The 21021-nt window shown below is 33.9% G+C and overlaps 1 protein-coding gene across 1 annotated transcript in view; it reads left to right on the top strand.

The window, feature by feature from the left end:
• Positions 1-21021, top strand: part of LOC127719113 (hemicentin-1-like) — a 45435-nt gene that overhangs the window by 5112 nt on the left and 19302 nt on the right. Inside the window, exons 3-6 of the mRNA XM_052225137.1 lie at positions 16064-16345; positions 17282-17581; positions 18866-19165; positions 20035-20340. Of these exons, the coding sequence (XP_052081097.1) occupies positions 16064-16345; positions 17282-17581; positions 18866-19165; positions 20035-20340 (1188 nt within the window). The remainder of the gene's footprint in view (positions 1-16063; positions 16346-17281; positions 17582-18865; positions 19166-20034; positions 20341-21021) is intronic.

Genomic DNA, 21021 nt, shown 5'->3' with positions numbered 1-21021 from the left:
ACAAAAGGCCCCGACCAGAAAAATATGAAAAAATTCAAAAGAGAAAACCATGTCTGCCATGTCTGTCATGTCTGTCAGATATGGTTGCAGATTCGCCTAATCTTGACCTCATTTCATGAAACAGGCATATAATTATATTCGGGGTCAAGTCTGCATCTCGATTACTATAAACATGATAAACATACAGAAAAATATATTTGGTGTGGAATTATTGTAAGATGTACATGTTATATAAAAAAGAAGATGTGGAATGATAGCCAATGAGCATGATTAGACAACTCTCCACAAGAGACCAAATGACACAGAAAGTAACAACTATAGGTCACTGTACGGCCTTCAACAATGAGCAAAGCAGATACCGCATAGTCAGCTATAAAAGGCCCTGAAATGACAAATGTAAAACAATTCAAACAAGAAAACTAACAGCCTAATTTATGTACAAAAAATGAACGAAAAACAAATATGTAACACATAAACAAACGACAACCACTGAATTACCTAAGGCTCCTGATTTAGGACAGGCACATACATACAGAATGTGGCAGGGTTAAACATGTTAGCAGGATCCTAACCTGGGACAGTGGTGTAACAGTACAACACAGGAACGAACTATAAAAATCACTCTGGTTGGTTTCTGACCTTGACTTTTCATGGTTTATTGATCAACAAGTCAACTATCTTTGGTGTATATAATTATTGCTATTGATGTATGTCCTTTTGTGCTAAGTTTTGGCATGGTTCATATGACATGTATGACTTTGACCTTTTTGTTCATTGTTCTTGATGATGTTATATTTGTTCTATATAGCAAACTCATTGTATTTAACTTGGTGTAGCCAACAGTATACATAGAGGATGATTTTTTTTGCTCAAAATAAACATTGACAGGTTGATTGATTATTGATTTCTTCACTTGGGTTTCAGTGGCAAATATTTCATGCATATTCAAGACAATAACATGAAGTGGGACTATATCTTACAACTTTGTTCAAGACCGATGTGTTCATCAAGAAAACAGTCAAATATAGACTTAATACCACATCTTCTTTTGTATACGACCACAAAATAATTTTGCGGTTGTATATTGGTATGACGTTGGCGTCTTCGTCCGAAGACACATTGGTTTTCGCACTCTTACTTTAGTTTCAGTAAATGGATCTCCATGAAATTTTACCATAAGGTTCAATACCACAAAAGTAAGGTGGGGATTGATTTTGGGGGTTATGGTACCAACAGTTCAGGAATTAGGGGCCAAAAATAAGCATTTTTGTAACTTCCAGACATTACTTGTGTGTTAGTGTATGGATCTCTCTGACATTGTACCACAAGGTTCCATATCACAAAGGGAAGGCTGGGATTGATTTTGGGGGTAATTGCCTCAAAATTTTAGTAATTAAGGGGCAAAAAAACAAGTATTTTTCTAGTTTCATGACAATAACTTGTGTGTAAGTGTATGGATCTTTCTGAAATTGTACTACAAGGTTCCATATCACAAAGGGAAAGCTAGGTTTGAGTTTGGGGATAATTTCCCTAAATGTTTAGGAATTTTGAACCAAAAAGGGGCCAAAAAACAAGCATTTTTCTAGTTTCCAGTCAATAACTTGTGTTTGAATAGGTAAATTAAAAATTTATAAGTTCTTAGACCACATTTATTCTGTGTCAGAAACCTATGCTGTGTCAAATATTTAATCACAATCCAAATTCAGTGCTGTATCAAGCTTGACTGTTGTGTCCATACTTGCCCCAACTGTTCAGGGTTGGACCTCTGCAGTGGTATCAAGCTGGGCCCAGCAGAGCATTTTATTATATTAAGTTACTGTGTTTAATTTGACTAAGATAGAAATTGAACCAAATAATGTGCACTAATAACTTCATCACTCAGGAAAGCACATTTAACCAACACCACCTTGTATAAGTTTTATCAACAGCTCTTTACATGTACATAGAGGGTAAATATCTGCATGCTGGTCGCCTTGTGAACAAATCTGTAAAAGTTTGGTTTTTATCTCATTGTTGTTTTGTACAAACGTGCTTGATGTTTTCATAAAGTCATTTCGGGTCTTTGTACAGCTTGCTATAGGTTTTACTCAAAGTCAGAGGTGGAACTGTGAACTTTAATACAGAAAAATAAGTTGGTCCCTTTTGAATAGTTGTCTCATTAGAAATCAGGCCACATTTTTATAAACATGTTTTTGTAGGTAGTTATGCTGCCTAATCAAAATGACCATGATATTCTGCAACTAAACTGAAAGTATTTCATTACTTTGTTTGTTGGGTTGATGTCTCATTGACTTATGACACTTTAATATCAGCAACAAACTACTAAAAAAGTACCAGCTAATTAAGGTTATGACTTAAGAGAAAATTAAACCTGCACACTTTATTCACAATAATTTAATTCCAAGCAATATTTTTCAAATATGTCGATTTGAAGGCGATGGAAGGGGACTGTTGGTTGATGTCACGGCGATGAATCATTGTACGAAGTCCTATAAATGCACTGTCAAATGGGTTTTTGTCTTTTTTTAGCTCCTTGCACTTAATTGTTATTATTCTTGAAGCTTTATATGTTACATGTAGTACATTTTATTGTAGTAGGTCTTTTGCAATTTTCTGAACATCAGCTTGGTATGACCCTATATGGTGGAACCCCTTCTTTCCTGTTAAATTGGTAATGTTATCAAAATGGCTTGCAAAATTAACTAGGTGAGGATACTCTTTAGAGTGTTGAAGGATACTTTCCTTTGTCTGATGTCCTGAACATGTTACTTTTGTATCCTTGTTCAACATCTCTCAAGTATTCATCTAAGCTTATATTATTGTTTGTTCCACCTTGCAGATTAACAAATCTATTAGCAATTAATCTTTCTGATTGGTCAGGTGGTAAGACACCCGAAGTTAGTCACTTAGTTCTTCTTGAATTTATAATGCATCTTTCTTTAATTTGATTGACTGTTGGACTTTTCTAAAACATTTAATACAGACGCCATTGTCATTGTCTACTTCGGCGTTTACTTCAAAACCAGTAACAACACTAGAAATCATTGCGATTCTCTCTGAGTTCTGCTGAAGTTTCAGTTTGAACAGTTTTTTTTTTCAACACGTTCTCCCGTTGAGGAGATTTCTATCTGGATGAAAGAAATACCGCATAAAACACAAATGTTTGTTCATACTGATATTTTCCTTGGGGTGCATACTTCACTTGATGCCATTTTAACCTCGGAAGGCAATAATACAAACTATTATTACAGTTGTATGTTACGAAACGTTTTTCGCATGGGGGCTGCCATTTTTGTTTATATACATTCGGAAGACCTCTAGACGCTACCAAGACTCCTATGCCAGTCCAATACCCTAACACTTTGTAGCACCTTCGCTGATTGGCTACAGCAAATTTGACCCTAGACATGACCCTCAAGCGGCTGTTGTTAGATCTCCCACGCGCGACATATAAACAACGAGGAGCAAGTGCGGAGATTTAATTTTAATTAGATTGCTTATATAGTGACATCGTTTGAAGTTTTTGCAGAAAAAAAGTAGCTAAAGGAAAATGAAAACGTTTCTGCTAATTTTATAAATGGTAATCTTAAATGTAACGGACATTTGGTTTTTTTTTTACATTTTTTGTTCGAATTATGGCCTTTTCCATGTTTACAAAAGGTAATAAAACTCAATAACAATATGCTTATAGGATTGAACGCTTGTTGCGTTTCATCTACAAAAGACTCATGAGTGACGCTCGAAGAAACAACCCGGACAATACCAAGTTTCAATGAAATGTTCTTCAAAGTATGCAATAATTTCCTGTGTAAGGTCATTATTTTCCCTGACTAAAGAGCAAGCCACAGTTTATTTAAACGTTTAATTCATTTGATAGTAACCGTGTGTTATTGTCAATTTGGGTTTTACTATTCAATTTACAATCTTTAATAGGCTGTAGGCTTTTAATAACACTTTTAAACCAAACAAAATTTGATCACAGTTGTATGTAGCATTTTTTCAAACAAAAGCATGCAATCGTATTGATTCACTCTGTATTTGTAGTCGTACTTTTCTTTGGCCTATGCATTTGTCGTGTTACATGATAAATTATATTTTGTGCTCTCTTTCTTCATGGCCCCCTAGTTCTTGATTTTTATTTATTTATATATATATATATATATGTATATATACAAGTCTAAATTGAAAACAACGTTCAAACCTATGATTGCGTTGGATAAAAATCGCAATTTTTATACGTGTGCATGCAAAACAAATTTCTTGTTAGAGGGGTCTAAATACAGCACAAACAACATTTTCCAAAAGACCAAAAAAGTGAGAAAGTATATTTTAACAAAACGCATTTGACTAACAGGTCGAACAACAAATGTTCTTAAACCCTGCTGACTGCCATTAGCGATTGCCAAATAAACGGATCACCGATGTAATAAATGGGTCTCAATTTTAAATTTAATACTAAACAGAAAACAATAAACTTGCGGAAAAGAAGGTATACCGCAAATAAAAGGTGCACAGGTTTTTGTACACCATATCCGGATTTCGCCAATTAATGTCTCTTCAGTGATGTTAGGAATCGAAACAGTATTTGGAAAGCCATACAATTTACCTCAATTTAGGATAGACTCTTGAATTTTGAGGAGTCAAAATAGGATGAACGGATCATATAAACCCGAAGGCAAATATAATACAAGCCCAAACGAAAAAATATAAACAAGTCTAAATTGAAAACAACGTTCAAACCTATGATTGTGTTGGATAAAAATCGCAATTTTTATACGTGTGCATGCAAAACAAATTTCTTGTTAGAGGGGTCTAAATACAGCACAAACAACATTTTCCAAAAGACCAAAAAAGTGAGAAAGTATATTTTAACAAAACGCATTTGACTAACAGGTCGAACAACAAATGTTCTTAAACCCTGCTGACTGCCATTAGCGATTGCCAAATAAACGGATCACAGATGTAATAAATGGGTCTTAATTTTAAATTTAATACTAAACAGAAAACAATAAACTTGCGGAAAAGATGGTATACCGCAAATAAAAGGTGCACAGGTTTTTGTACACCATATCCGGATTTCGACAATTAATGTCTCTTCAGTGATGTTAGGAATCGAAACAGTATTTGGAAAGCCATACAATTTACCTCAATTTAGGATAGACTCTTGAATTTTGAGGAGTCAAAATAGGATGAACGGATCATATAAACCCGAAGGCAAATATAATACAAGCCCAAACGAAAAAATATAAACAAGTCTAAATTGAAAACAACGTTCAAACCTATGATTGCGTTGGATAAAAATCGCAATTTGTACACGTGTGCATGCAAAACAAATTTCTTGTTAGAGGGGTCTAAATACAGCACAAACAACATTTTCAAAAAGACCAAAAAAGTGAGAAAGTATATTTTAACAAAACGCATTTGACTAACAGGTCGAACAACAAATGTTCTTAAATCCTGCTGACTGCCATTAGCGATTGCCAAATAAACGGATCACCGATGTAATAAATGGGTCTTGATTTCAAATTTAATACTAAACAGAAAACAATAAACTTGCGGAAAAGATGGTATACCGCAAATAAAAGGTGCACAGGTTTTTGTACACCATATCCGGATTTCGACAATTAATGTCTCTTCAGTGATGTTAGGAATCGAAACAGTATTTGGAAAGCCATACAATTTACTTCAATTTAGGATAGACTCTTGAATTTTGAGGAGTCAAAATAAGATGAACGGATCATATAAACCCGAAGGCAAATATAATACAAGCCCAAACGAAAAAATATAAACAAGTCTAAATTGAAAACAACGTTCAAACCTATGATTGCGTTGGATAAAAATCGCAATTTTTATACGTGGGCATGCAAAACAAATTTCTTGTTAGAGGGGTCTAAATACAGCACAAACAACATTTTCCAAAAGACCAAAAAAATGAGAAAGTATATTTTAACAAAACGCATTTGACTAACAGGTCGAACAACAAATGTTCTTAAACCCTGCTGACTGCCATTAGCGATTGCCAAATAAACGGATCACCGATGTAATAAATGGGTCTTAATTTTAAATTTAATACTAAACAGAAAACAATAAACTTGCGGAAAAGATGGTATACCGCAAATAAAATGTGCACAGCTTTTTGTACACCATATCCGGATTTCGACAATTAATGTCTCTTCAGTGATGTTAGGAATCGAAACAGTATTTTGAAAGCCATACAATTTACCTCAATTTAGGATAGACTCTTGAATTTTGAGGAGTCAAAATAGGATGAACGGATCATATAAATCCGAAGGCAAATACAATACAAGCCCAAACGAAAAAATATAAACAAGTCTAAATTGAAAACAACGTTCAAACCTATGATTGCGTTGGATAAAAATCGCAATTTTTATACGTGTGCATGCAAAACAAATTTCTTGTTAGAGGGGTCTAAATACAGCACAAACAACATTTTCCGAAAGACCAAAAAAGTGAGAAAGTATATTTTAACAAAACGCATTTGACTAACAGGTCGAACAACAAATGTTCTTAAACCCTGCTGACTGCCATTAGCGATTGCCAAATAAACGGATCACCGATGTAATAAATGGGTCTTAATTTTAAATTTAATACTAAACAGAAAACAATAAACTTGCGGAAAAGATGGTATACCGCAAATAAAAGGTGCACAGGTTTTTGTACACCATATCCGGATTTCGACAATTAATGTCTCTTCAGTGATGTTAGGAATCGAAACAGTATTTGGAAAGCCATACAATTTACCTCAATTTAGGATAGACTCTTGAATTTTGAGGAGTCAAAATAGGATGAACGGATCATATAAACCCGAAGGCAAATATAATACAAGCCCAAACGAAAAAATATAAACAAGTCTAAATTGAAAACAACGTTCAAACAACGTTCAAATCTATGATTGCGTTGGATAAAAATCGCATTTTTATACGTGTGCATGCAAAACAAATTTCTTGTTAGAGGGGTCTAAATACAGCACAAACAACATTTTCCAAAAGACCAAAAAAGTGAGAAAGTATATTTTAACAAAACGCATTTGACTAACAGGTCGAACAATAAATGTTCTTAAACCCTGCTGACTGCCATTAGCGATTGCCAAATAAACGGATCACCGATGTAATAAATGGGTCTTAATTTTAAATTTTATACTAAACAGAAAACAATAAACTTGCGGAAAAGATGGTATACCGCAAATAAAAGGTGCACAGGTTTTTGTACACCATATCCGGATTTCGACAATTAATGTCTCTTCAGTGATGTTAGGAATCGAAACAGTATTTGGAAAGCCATACAATTTACTTCAATTTAGGATAGACTCTTGAATTTTGAGGAGTCAAAATAGGATGAACGGATCATATAAACCCGAAGGCAAATATAATACAAGCCCAAACGAAAAAATATAAACAAGTCTAAATTGAAAACAACGTTCAAACCTATGATTGCGTTGGATAAAAATCGCAATTTTTATACGTGTGCATGCAAAACAAATTTCTTGTTAGAGGGGTCTAAATACAGCACAAACAACATTTTCCAAAAGACCAAAAAAGTGAGAAAGTATATTTTAACAAAACGCATTTGACTAACAGGTCGAACAACAAATGTTATTAAACCCTGCTGACTGCCATTAGCGATTGCCAAATAAACGGATCAGCGATGTAATAAATGGGTCTTAATTTTAAATTTAATACTAGACAGAAAACAATATATATATATATATAGATAATTATATATATATTTTCTGTTTGGTATTAAATTTATAGTTAAGATCCATTTATTACACCTTGTGATCCGTTTATTTGGCAATCGCCAATGGCAGTCATCAGGGTTTAAGAACACTTGTTGTTCGACCTGTTAGTCAAATGCGTTTTGTTAAAATATACTTTTTCACTTCTTTTGGTCTTTTGGAAAATGTTGTTTGTGCTGTATTTAGACCCCTCTAACAAGAAATTTGTTTTTCATGCACACGTATAAAAATTGCGGTTTTTATCCAACGCAATCATAGGTTTGAACGTTGTTTTCAATTTAAACTTGTTTATATTTTTCGTTTGGGCTTGTATTATATTTGCCTTCGGGTTTATATGATCCGTTCATCCTATTTTGACTCCTCAAAATTCAAGAGTCTATCCTAAATTGAGGTAAATTGTATGGCCTTCCAATAACCGTTTCGATTCCTAACATCACTGAAGAGACATTAATTGTCGAAATCCGGATATGGTGTGCAAAAAATCTTTGCACCTTTGTTTGCGGTATACCATCTTTTCCGCAAGTTTGTTGTTTTCTGTTTGGTATTAAATTTATAGTTAAGATCCATTTATTACACCTTGTGATCCGTTTATTTGGCAATCGCCAATGGCAGTCAGCATGGTTTAATAACATTTGTTGTTCGACCTGTTAGTCAAATGCGTTTTGTTAAAATATACTTTTTCACTTCTTTTGGTCTTTTGGAAAATGTTGTTTGTGCTGTATTTAGACCCCTCTAACAAGAAATTTGTTTTGCATGCACACGTATAAAAATTGCGGTTTTTATCCAACGCAATCATAGGTTTGAACGTTGTTTTCAATTTAAACTTGTTTATATATATATATATATATATATATATATATATATATATATATATATAGATTGCCTAACAATGTAATTTTAACACACTATTTAGTATGTAAATATAAGAATGTTTTAAAATATTTACAAAATGATGAAAATAAACGCAATATTTCGCTAGACTAACTAGCTTTATCAAGCGTGCATCTATCCAGGTGAAATCGGATGTAGATGATAAGAAACTTTTGCAGCTCAATGTATATGTTGCACTTGAATTTAGCTGCCTTGAAAATAATAGATAATTTGGATGAAGTGCAAGATTTTTACAAAATTGGTAGAAGTTAGCAACGTCCATTGGCCAATATTACAGGATAAAAAGGACGATGCTGTGTACTAAATTATTCTTTATCTTTCCTGTATCTTTTCTCATCTTTTTCGTTAAGACCATCAGGTTCTAAAGTGTGGAGTTGGTGGATCCAAAAATTTTCTCTTCTCCTTCTCGCCGTGGTGTCCCACTCGGTGTTGACTTCTATGATTTGGAAAGTAACATTATCAAAAGAATGTTTCGTTGAACGAAGGTGTCTTGTGAGAGGACAGTTTTTGTTGGTTTTGTACCATGAACGATGGTTATTGAGCCGAATATTAAATTTGTCCATTGTTTCTCCCACATACTGAATGCCACAAGTGTCACATGTTAAGATATAAATTGAGTTCTCCGTTTTACAGTTGGAATTTGAGTAGATGGTATAATTTTGTTTAGTAACGGAGCTGATGAAAGAACTGCTTGTATTGGCAGCTTTACAACACAAACAGTTCCTTCGACCACATTGTTTGTAGCAACCGGGAGATGGAGTAGGCTGCTTTGCTAATACAGAGGTCACTAAATTGTCACGGATGTTTTTAGGTCTTCTGAAGGCCATTACTGGTGGTGAGGAAAATACTTTTTTAAGATTTGAATCATTTTCTATAATTTTCCAATGCTTCTGAACAATGGAAGACACATTTTTAAAATCAGGATGGTAAGTGAGTACAAGGGGTGTTCTGTTAGCTGCTTTATTCTTATCTTTGTACTCTAGAAGTTCTTGGCGACTAGTTTTGTTTGCTCTTTCGAATGCGCTATCAATGATGTTGTTATTGTATCCTCGACCAACTAGATGTTTACGTAGTTGTCCAAGTCTAGCATTTTGCGTATTTTCAGTAGAGCATATTCTCTTGATTCGCAATGCCTGGCTGAATGGGATGCCACGGGAGCAGTGTTTAGGATGGCAACTTTTAGGAGAAAGGAAATGATGTTTGTCCGTTTGTTTGGTATGAAGGTCCGTTATAATGGTTCCGTTCTTGATGTAACTCGTAGTGTCGAGGAAGTTTATTTTCTCCATAGATGATTCATATGTAAATTTTATTGAATGGTGGAAAGAGTTACAGTGTCCTAGAAATTAATTAAGATGTTCTTGTGAATCTGTCCATTTGAAATCAATATCGTCAATGAATCGGAACCATGATAAGGGCTGGTATGGAGCACTAGCCAAGAGGCGTTTTTCAAGTTGGCCCATAAATATGTTGGCATATGACGGGGCCATTTTTGTGCCCATACTAGTACCGTCTATCTGGAGATAATGTTTTTCATTGAAAGAGAAGTTGTTGTTCTCTAGCACTAGTTTCAGAAGTGTAACAAGGCACTCAGTTGGAGGATTTTTTTCACTACGAGTGTTCCATACCTCTTCACACGCTGCTATTCCTTCGTCTTGTGGAATGTTGGTATATAAAGAAGACACGTCCATGGATGCAAGTATAGTATTGCTTGGTAGAGGATTGAGGCTTTCCATTTTCTTTAGATAATCAGTCGTATCTTGGATGTAAGAGGGTAGTTCTTTCACATGAGGTCTTAGATGATGGTCTACAAATTCTGATATCTTTTCAGTTGGATGACTATTTGCTGAAACAATTGGTCGACCTGGATTGCCCGTTTTATGTATTTTAGGCAACATGTAGAATCTTCCGGCCTTTGCTTCGTTCTCAAGAGGTCGGAGATAATCAAAGGTGTCATTGTCTATATGCTTTTTGTCGAACATCTCTTGAAGGATGGTGTTGATCCTTCGAATAGTATTTAGTGTTGGATCTGTGGTTAATTGTTTATAAAAAATCGAGTTTGAAAGTTGGCGATTTCCCTCTGCTATGTAATCTGTTTTATTCATGACAACCACAGCGCCCCCTTTGTCGGCAGGTTTTATTACGATATCCTCTTGATCTTTTAACGCTTTCAAAGCAATGCTTTCTGACTTGGATAAATTATAATTTCTTGTATTTGTTATACAGGACTTTATATCAGACCTCACGTAGTTAATGAATGACTCCAAGTTATCATTTTAACTCTTAGGTGGTTTCCATGAACTTTTTTTCTTAAATTTTGGGATGGGCGTGACTTCTTCATTGGTGTCAGTATCTGAATCTGTTAATCCAGCTTCTTCAAGGTTTTTCTTGCCCCTATTGTAGAAAAAATCTTTCAAGCGTAAACGTCTAGCGAATTGGTCTAAGTCCTCGTCTAGCTGAGAGTTATTTACATTTGATGGGATAGGACAGAAGTTTAAACCTTTACTTAAAAGAGATTCTTCAGCACGTGTAAGTTCTTTAGATGACAAATTTACAACAATGCTTTCAGTTTTTTGTTTCCGTCTTTTGAATTTTCTTTTTCTAGGGACCTTATGGTTTGTTGTATTGATATCATTCATATCCTGATTTAAATAGACAGTGTGAATTTTATCTCTTTGAAATTTATTCCTTTGTTTTTCTTTATGTTTGGATAGTTCAATTTTTTCAATATCTGCGAGGCGACGTTTAATTATTGGTAAATCGTCACGTGAAATGTTACTGTTGTTGATGATATCTGATATTTCATTTACAATTTGTTTGTAATTTGTGGTTGTAAAAGAAAGTAACAGTTGAAGTAGCTGGATTGAACAGTTAAAAAGAATTTCATTCCAACGGCTCATGAATCTTTTGGATTTATGTCCCGGTGCCTGGGGTCTCACTTTGATGTTTAAACCTTTTGGTACAGTTCTACTTTGAATATATTTTTTTAAGTTTGATAAATGATGTTCAGTTTGTAGTGTCTTTTTAGTTAAAGATCTTAATTTCTTGAAATGCAGTGCGCTATCCATGTTGTAAAGATAGCGATAGATTTGAATGGATTACACAAACATTTGTGAAATGCGTGCTACTGGAGATAATAATATAAGTGCCTATAAATAGCAGCACATGACATACAAATCTATGGGAGTGTGGATTAATCAGTACAGAGATTAATTCAATTACACAAATAAAATTATAGATTGCATAACAATGTAAAAGACGGAAACAAAAAACTGAAAGCATTGTTGTAAATTTGTCATCTAAAGAACTTACACGTGCTGAAGAATCTCTTTTAAGTAAAGGTTTAAACTTCTGTCCTATCCCATCAAATGTAAATAACTTTCAGCTAGACGAGGACTTAGACCAATTCGCTAGACGTTTACGCTTGAAAGATTTTTTCTACAATAGGGGCAAGAAAAACCTTGAAGAAGCTGGATTAACAGATTCAGATACTGACACCAATGAAGAAGTCACGCCCATCCCAAAATTTAAGAAAAAAAGTTCATGGAAACCACCTAAGAGTAAAAATGATAACTTGGAGTCATTCATTAACTACGTGAGGTCTGATATAAAGTCCTGTATAACAAATACAAGAAATTATAATTTATCCAAGTCAGAAAGCATTGCTTTGAAAGCGTTAAAAGATCAAGAGGATATCGTAATAAAACCTGCCGACAAAGGGGCGCTGTGGTTGTCATGAATAAAACAGATTACATAGCAGAGGGAAATCGCCAACTTTCAAACTCGATTTTTTATAAACAATTAACCACAGATCCAACACTAAATACTATTCGAAGGATCAACACCACCCTTCAAGAGATGTTCGACAAAAAGCATATAGACAATGACACCTTTGATTATCTCCGACCTCTTGAGAACGAAGCAAAGGCCGGAAGATTCTACATGTTGCCTAAAATACATAAAACGGGCAATCCAGGTCGACCAATTGTTTCAGCAAATAGTCATCCAACTGAAAAGATATCAGAATTTGTAGACCATCATCTAAGACCTCATGTGAAAGAACTACCCTCTTACATCCAAGATACGACTGATTATCTAAAGAAAATGGAAAGCCTCAATCCTCTACCAAGCAATACTATACTTGCATCCATGGACGTGTCTTCTTTATATACCAACATTCCACAAGACGAAGGAATAGCAGCGTGTGAAGAGGTATGGAACACTCGTAGTGAAAAAAATCCTCCAACTGAGTGCCTTGTTACTCTTCTGAAACTAGTGCTAGAGAACAACAACTTCTCTTTCAATGAAAAACATTATCTCCAGATAGACGGTACTAGTATGGGCACAAAAATGGCCCCGTCATATGCCAACATATTTATGGGCCAACTTGAAAAACGCCTCTTGGCTAGTGCTCCATACCAGCCCTTATCATGGTTCCGATTCATTGACGATATTGATTTCAAATGGACAGATTCACAAGAACATCTTAATGAATTTCTAGGACACTGTAACTCTTTCCACCATTCAATAAAATTTACATATGAATCATCTATGGAGAAAATAAACTTCCTCGACACTACGAGTTACATCAAGAACGGAACCATTATAACGGACCTTCATACCAAACAAACGGACAAACATCAATTCCTTTCTCCTAAAAGTTGCCATCCTAAACACTGCTCCCGTGGCATCCCATTCAGCCAGGCATTGCGAATCAAGAGAATATGCTCTACTGAAAATACGCAAAATGCTAGACTTGGACAACTACGTAAACATCTAGTTGGTCGAGGATACAATAACAACATCATTGATAGCGCATTCGAAAGAGCAAACAAAACTAGTCGCCAAGAACTTCTAGAGTACAAAGATAAGAATAAAGCAGCTAACAGAACACCCCTTGTACTCACTTACCATCCTGATTTTAAAAATGTGTCTTCCATTGTTCAGAAGCATTGGAAAATTATAGAAAATGATTCAAATCTTAAAAAAGTATTTTCCTCACCACCAGTAATGGCCTTCAGAAGACCTAAAAACATCCGTGACAATTTAGTGACCTCTGTATTAGCAAAGCAGCCTACTCCATCTCCCGGTTGCTACAAACAATGTGGTCGAAGGAACTGTTTGTGTTGTAAAGCTGCCAATACAAGCAGTTCTTTCATCAGCTCCGTTACTAAACAAAATTATACCATCTACTCAAATTCCAACTGTAAAACGGAGAACTCAATTTATATCTTAACATGTGACACTTGTGGCATTCAGTATGTGGGAGAAACAATGGACAAATTTAATATTCGGCTCAATAACCATCGTTCATGGTACAAAACCAACAAAAACTGTCCTCTCACAAGACACCTTCGTTCAACGAAACATTCTTTTGATAATGTTACTTTCCAAATCATAGAAGTCAACACCGAGTGGGACACCACGGCGAGAAGGAGAAGAGAAAATTTTTGGATCCACCAACTCCACACTTTAGAACCTGATGGTCTTAACGAAAAAGATGAGAAAAGATACAGGAAAGATAAAGAATAATTTAGTACACAGCATCGTCCTTTTTATCCTGTAATATTGGCCAATGGACGTTGCTAACTTCTACCAATTTTGTAAAAATCTTGCACTTCATCCAAATTATGTATTATTTTCAAGGCAGCTAAATTCAAGTGCAACATATACATTGAGCTGCAAAAGTTTCTTATCATCTACATCCGATTTCACCTGGATAGATGCACGCTTGATAAAGCTATTTAGTCTAGCGAAATATTGCGTTTATTTTCATCATTTTGTAAATATTTTAAAACATTCTTATATTTACATACTAAATAGTGTGTTAAAATTACATTGTTAGGCAATCTATAATTTTATTTGTGTAATTGAATTAATCTCTGTACTGATTAATCCACACTCCCATAGATTTGTATGTCATGTGCTGCTATTTATAGGCACTTATATATATATATATATATATATTACTCTATCAAATGAACAAAAATTATCATGTTCTATACTGGACGAGCCACGTACATTAAAATAAGGGAGAGTTAGAGGGTTGTAATATTGTATCCTGATTTTTGAACAAACAAAATGACCTGCCAGATAATAGAGGATAAACAATTATTCTGAATAGTTCGATACACACTGTTAACAAACGACATGCTTTCATAAGTTAAAATGTTACGAAACAAATAAAAAACACATAGCACCCCCTTTCATAAGGTTAATTTATAATGCAAAACAAAAAAACGTGACTTCTAATTTTTCTTACACAGTAACAATTAATTTGTTTCTTGTTTATGCAATTAGTCATATTTTTTTCGTGAATGAATTTGTGAGTTTTATTAAACATTATACATATAATTAAGCCGTAGGGAGTATTTTAACCTAAACTCTTCAGGAAATTATATAAAACTTCGATGTGATCGGTAAAAATGATACAAAGTCTACAAAGTTTTGCAGAAATAATATTTTTTGCGATATACACTCCAGATAATGCTTATTTTAAGAATTTTCTTGTCGTTTATTATATACTAGCATTAAAATGATAGTATTTGCATATGTGTAACGAGTGAAAGTAAACTAGCCGTAAATTCACACGAAGGATGATAACCAATGTCAGTAACCTCTCGTGCAGATAACCCGTAACTGTTACTTCCGGTATTTCCGGTGTCGTCTGTTTACAAATAATATCTGACACATAAAAACATGACACAGTGTGATCTGTATATTAATGTTATAACTTTGCTAATTGAGCGGTTAAATTGCATTGATCGCGTATGCATATGCGATATTCAGCCATTTACCGTATATCACGTGGAAATGACTTTGACAATGTGCTTCCGTAAATTTCAATTATGACGACAATACAGAATACAGGTTCCCGAAATTTTTACATTGTCTGCTTCAAATTGAAAAATTATGGTTATTACCCCCATATAATGTATGTTGGTACAATTGTAAGACTTGCAATATATAAAGAATAACCATAAATTGTCTCAAATTGTAAATTTTATATATTCTCTGCACAAAAGGATCAATGCAAAATATTTGTCTCATATTAAAACAATTTGTCGGAAGTATATCATAGAACTAACGTATCGGTCTGATATGGTGGTCTCAGGTTTATACCTGAGTCGATATGAAAATGGCAATGTATCAGTTAATATATAACACACCTTTGGGTGTCAGTATTTTCTAAAGAAAGACGGTCTTTCATTTGATCAATCCTGACATCTCTCGGTGTGTTATTTAACCGGACCATCATTAGAAGATGCATAATACAAAGGAAAATTTCATTTTTGGCTGTTTTTGTTACTTCTTAATATTCAAAATCCACAGATCACTTAAACATGTAATCAAATACCCCATTCCTTTTATGAATAATCAATAGTGCAATCTAATTACTTTGTTATGCAATTTTCGTAGGAAAACTTCGGCTGGCTATTAACAAAACATCATACGTTACAGAATTTGGAAGTTCTGTCTCACTCAATTGCCAAATTTTTGAAGATAAACAATTCCCTACTGTACACGTGATTTGGAATATATATACTAACGGAAAGATCGCAGAAAAGAATGTGCAACAGGAGAGTCCTTCATTGGACATTACATCCGCTACATTTGAAAATACTGGCAATTATACTTGCTCTGCCAAAGATAGTCAAACATACGTTACCAGTCAACCTATCAAACTTACTGTAATAGGAGGTAAGTATTATCATTATGAACAAGATAATTTTTAGAAATAACTGATTATTGTTCTTTTTAGTTGGGTTATGATTATGATGATAAATGAGTCTGCTTAATGTAAATATGCTTTGATATTATATATTTTTTTTGTTAAGCCAATACAAGATGTTAAATTCATTCTTACCAATTACCAAATTTTCCAATACAAATATATGCAGATTACATTTGAATATTAAATTGAGTATATTACAGAGACTACGCAATGAATTTTAGAAGAGGAATAAAGTGTTACAAATGTAGGCAATGATTTGCTATTTTTGTTCACCTTATGACCTTTATTAAACGCGATTAAAATTACTAAAGCTGAACATCATTCGGTTTGAACTTATTTCCACACGACATCCTCTAATATCCATCTGCAACGAGAACAAATTGATAATTGTTTGACAAATATCACTTTGATATCGATTTTTTATCATTAAATTATATAAAGACATTTTAATAAATACAGATCGTTCGCAATAAAGAGTACTAAAGCGTACAATATATTTATTCAGATATTGAATTTACAATGGTATGAATTGATGAGATGTATTAAAATATGATCACATGATCATGAGGCCTGGGTGGCCGAGTGGTATAAGTAGTCTACTACTAAGATAACTACTGTATCGGTAGCCTGCCAACGACAATGTTGTGATTTCGAATCCAGAACGTGAAAGGTGCGTTTTATTTCAATCTTAATTGACTAGAATTTTTCAGTTTTTCAACCTGAGGTTGGCGGTTATCCCCGAGCACTTCAACTTCTTCCACTTATCAAAATTAACCACAATTGCGCAATAGTGGTGAGAGTTGCGTTAGATACCAACCAATATATGATCACAGGCCATATATCATTGTAAACTGTTGATGAATTTCCACATACTAATAATGATACTTTATTGATTTTTACAGCTATTCCGACCGTTAAAATTGCACGAAAGTCTTACAAAATTCATCGTGGACAAAATGTAACTATTGAGTGCAACATTACTTCCACTCCTAACCACACCGATGTGTACTGGCTGAAGACATCTAATGGTTTATCATCAAAAGTAAAAACTCATACACAACGAGTTCATGGTGGAACAGTTGCTGTTCCTTCATTGACAATTTTGAATACAGGTACAAACGATTCAAGATTGTACACCTGTTACGCGCAAAATATTGTTGGCACTGGAAGTAGCGAATATACAAATTTGACAGTCGTTGGAAGTAAGATATTTGCATCTAGACTTTTCTTTGCTAAATATTAAAAGATACATTACATTTTCAAACCTTTGTCGCCTTGAATCCCCTTCAAACATATTTGTCTTGAAAAATAACATTCATATGACTGTTTTCTTTCTGTATATAATTGAGCATAATAGGGCAAACGGGAATGTACCAAGAGAAAGAGTTCATAGGCAACACATGAAGGTTTTAACATTATCGGAAATACCTTTAAGTCAACATTAAGATATATGGAATGGGAGTAATTACGCATTCTTCAATTAGACATTGAGCTTCTTGACGAAACGAGCTTCTCGACAAGTGACATCCGTCTGGTAACTTCTATACAATATGTAAACAACTAATATTAAGTGATTAGCATCACACAATAGTTTATTAATCAATGATTCTTATTGCACCGTAAGACATCACCAAATTCATAAACCATCGGTCATGTAAATTGTAAAACCCTGAATCTTGACCAAATGTAAGTTTTTGAAATTGAAACAGGTGTTTTACCTTACAAAGAATAGACTGATTACTACCAGTATAAACAACACAGATTTTATAAAAATAGAAAAAGTAAAAAGAACAACAACTTAAGTAAGAGCAACATGAAACATTTTCCACGCTACTAGAAGAGTTAGCGGGTTCCGCTCCACATCTGGCTTATTTCATTCAATGAGTAAAATTTAGTAGACGCCACTTTTGATATATAGAATGCTGCTTTGTTCAGCGCTCTACCCCTGATCTTGAACAGTTGTATAACAACATATGTTTAAATCAGTTGGAAAATACGTGGCTCGTCATATCGGCAAAACGCACAAATCATCAAATAAAACAAATACAAGGTGGCGATCTATGAGTAGCTAAATTTATTTCACTGTTTGGCCTTAAAGACATTGTTACTGAATTGATGAACACCAATATTTTCTCAAAGAAACAGGTCAAATGCCCCAATCCGACAAAAAGAAACATAATGGGGGTCTCGATTACACGGGAACAATTTTCTTCAAACTAGTCATTTCGCATCTTAAAGACCACCACAAATAATTAAAAAGACCATCACAATTAAAAACAACGAACACCATTAATTTTCAGCGTTACAATCGCACTTCAGCGCCCCAATCGTACCTGCGAGTCCTACATATATTTACGTGTTCAGTTAGTTTAAGTAAGTATTTTGTTCCATCAATATTCTTGAAATGATTTGAAATCTGATGAAAGGATTATCTTAAAGGAGAGCAAGCAAATTGTACAAATATAAAAAAAAACTTTTCAATTTAGGCTTTCCGGTTGTATCAGTGGGTGATCGAACTGTTACGGCTGAGTATGGTCATGGCATTATTTTAGAGTGTAGCATTACAGCTGACCCTCCAGTAGTCACTGTTTACTGGCAAAAGGAAAATGATGGGATTAAAACAAACATAACATCAACAACTCCTGGCATAGATGGTATAACCACAAACAGACCTTCATTAACAATAAAAGAGACGAAAGATTCAGACTCTGGAATTTATATATGCTGTGCTATAAATGCCGTAGGACTTGCACAAAGCAACAACATTAACCTGACTGTGGAAGGAAGTATGTTTCATATTTTAGTTAATGTTAGAATATTTTATATATCTCAGTTGTTTAGAAAATTATATGCTTGGGGTTATTAATCTAAGACTTTAACATTTAGACACAATGGTCTTACAAGTAACATAACATATGTATTTCCTTAATTGCATAAATTTCTTGTTGGCCAAACTTTTTTTACTAGTAGTAGTGAAACTAAGATTCTTTACATTTAGATTCATTCTAGATCAATGTTTTAGCGCACGTTAATATGTAAATATGTCTTTCCAAAGTGATGTTACTGATAGTCTTCTTTATAAAAAGGAAACCGGGGTTTAAACAAAAAAAGGGTCACACATCTAAGTTGTATGACGTGACGGACATGCGAAAAGATATGAAACTGTACAAAGGGTAAGGATTTGATAGTCATGACATCACGGGATACATATCTGTGGAAAAGAAATAAATCAACTCTTTGTTATATATATACCGTTCCTACAGTTTATCACGCTTAACAGTCGTTTCATTGACTCAAACACTTTAATAAAAAGAAGGAAACATATACGATATCGATGGGTAAATAAACTCATAAACACCACTATTATAATTTGTTGACACCAGCTTTGCGTTTTGTCTCATCAGTGACGTTCGAACCAAGATAGTTAAAAGACAAATAAAGTACAAATTTGAAGAGCATTGAGCATCGAAAATTTCAAAGGTTTTGTAAAATACAGCTAAGTGTCATACACAACACTATTTTAGGAAAAAAAAGGGATAAACACTTGTTGGTTGACAACAGAAATTAAAATAAAATGAAAGGAGACGATTTGTTCTCTTGACAAGCGCACTTTAAACACCAATTGTGACTCGTTCACTTATATTTTGCATTTTAGACATGAATTATCCATTTGTTCAACTAAATCCTGAACGAAGCATACAGGTCAAATATGGAGGGACATTCTCGCTCAAGTCTTATATAAGATCTAATAAACAATATCCTATTCGTGAAATATATTGGCAGTATATCAACAATGGAATTGTCACAAGAGTTGATTCAAAGACTGGTGGAAACAATATTGATAACTCATCTCTCACATTTATGCACGTAACTACATCTGAATCGGGACAATTTACCTGTTTTGCTACAAACGATGTTGGAACATCTAAAAGTAATTCCATTGATGTAAAGGTTAATGGAGGTGAGTCATATCAAAGATATAGGTCACTGATTGGTCAATTACTTGAGGTACGTTATAGTAAAAAAATACATGAATGTAGATTTGTTAATAAATATGAAAATAACAAATTACTAATTTGGTGCGTCCGAAGCTTTTTTCTAGATGTTTATTTATCAGTAGCACTCAACAAACCAAAAAACGAAACGTAAATGAGCTGTCAAACATACTGGACACAACAAATCATACCCACGTCTAATTGGGAATAACTATGTTTAAGACATTACTTTCTTATTAACTTATACAAAAATACGTTTGAAATAGTCTCAATACCCAGGTAACAAATAAAATGCTTTGAAATTGCATATATGTTAAGCCCTATGTTCAGAGGGACAACACTCACCAATATAGAGACAGCAATTTCCATGTAGATATTAGAATCTGCTTTAATAATCGGTGTATTTTGTCTAACGTTAAATAAAAAAAAAATTGAAAACTCGCGGTTTTCAAAAAAAGTAGAATAATAAAAATACCGACCTCCAAGGAAACTCAATCACGGAAAGTCCTTTATCAAATAGCAAGATCAAAAGTTCAAACACATCAAACAAATGGAAAACAACTGTCGTATTTCTGACTTGGTACAGGCATTTCCTTATGTAGAAAATGGTGGAATTTTTTTTTTTTAAAGTGAACTTTTATAGTTTT

Source organism: Mytilus californianus, unplaced genomic scaffold (genome assembly GCF_021869535.1).
Source record: "Mytilus californianus isolate M0D057914Y unplaced genomic scaffold, xbMytCali1.0.p SCAF_10, whole genome shotgun sequence".
In the NCBI taxonomy this organism is placed as follows: Eukaryota; Metazoa; Mollusca; class Bivalvia; order Mytilida; family Mytilidae; genus Mytilus; species Mytilus californianus.
This window is presented reverse-complemented; position numbering and strand designations above follow the sequence as displayed.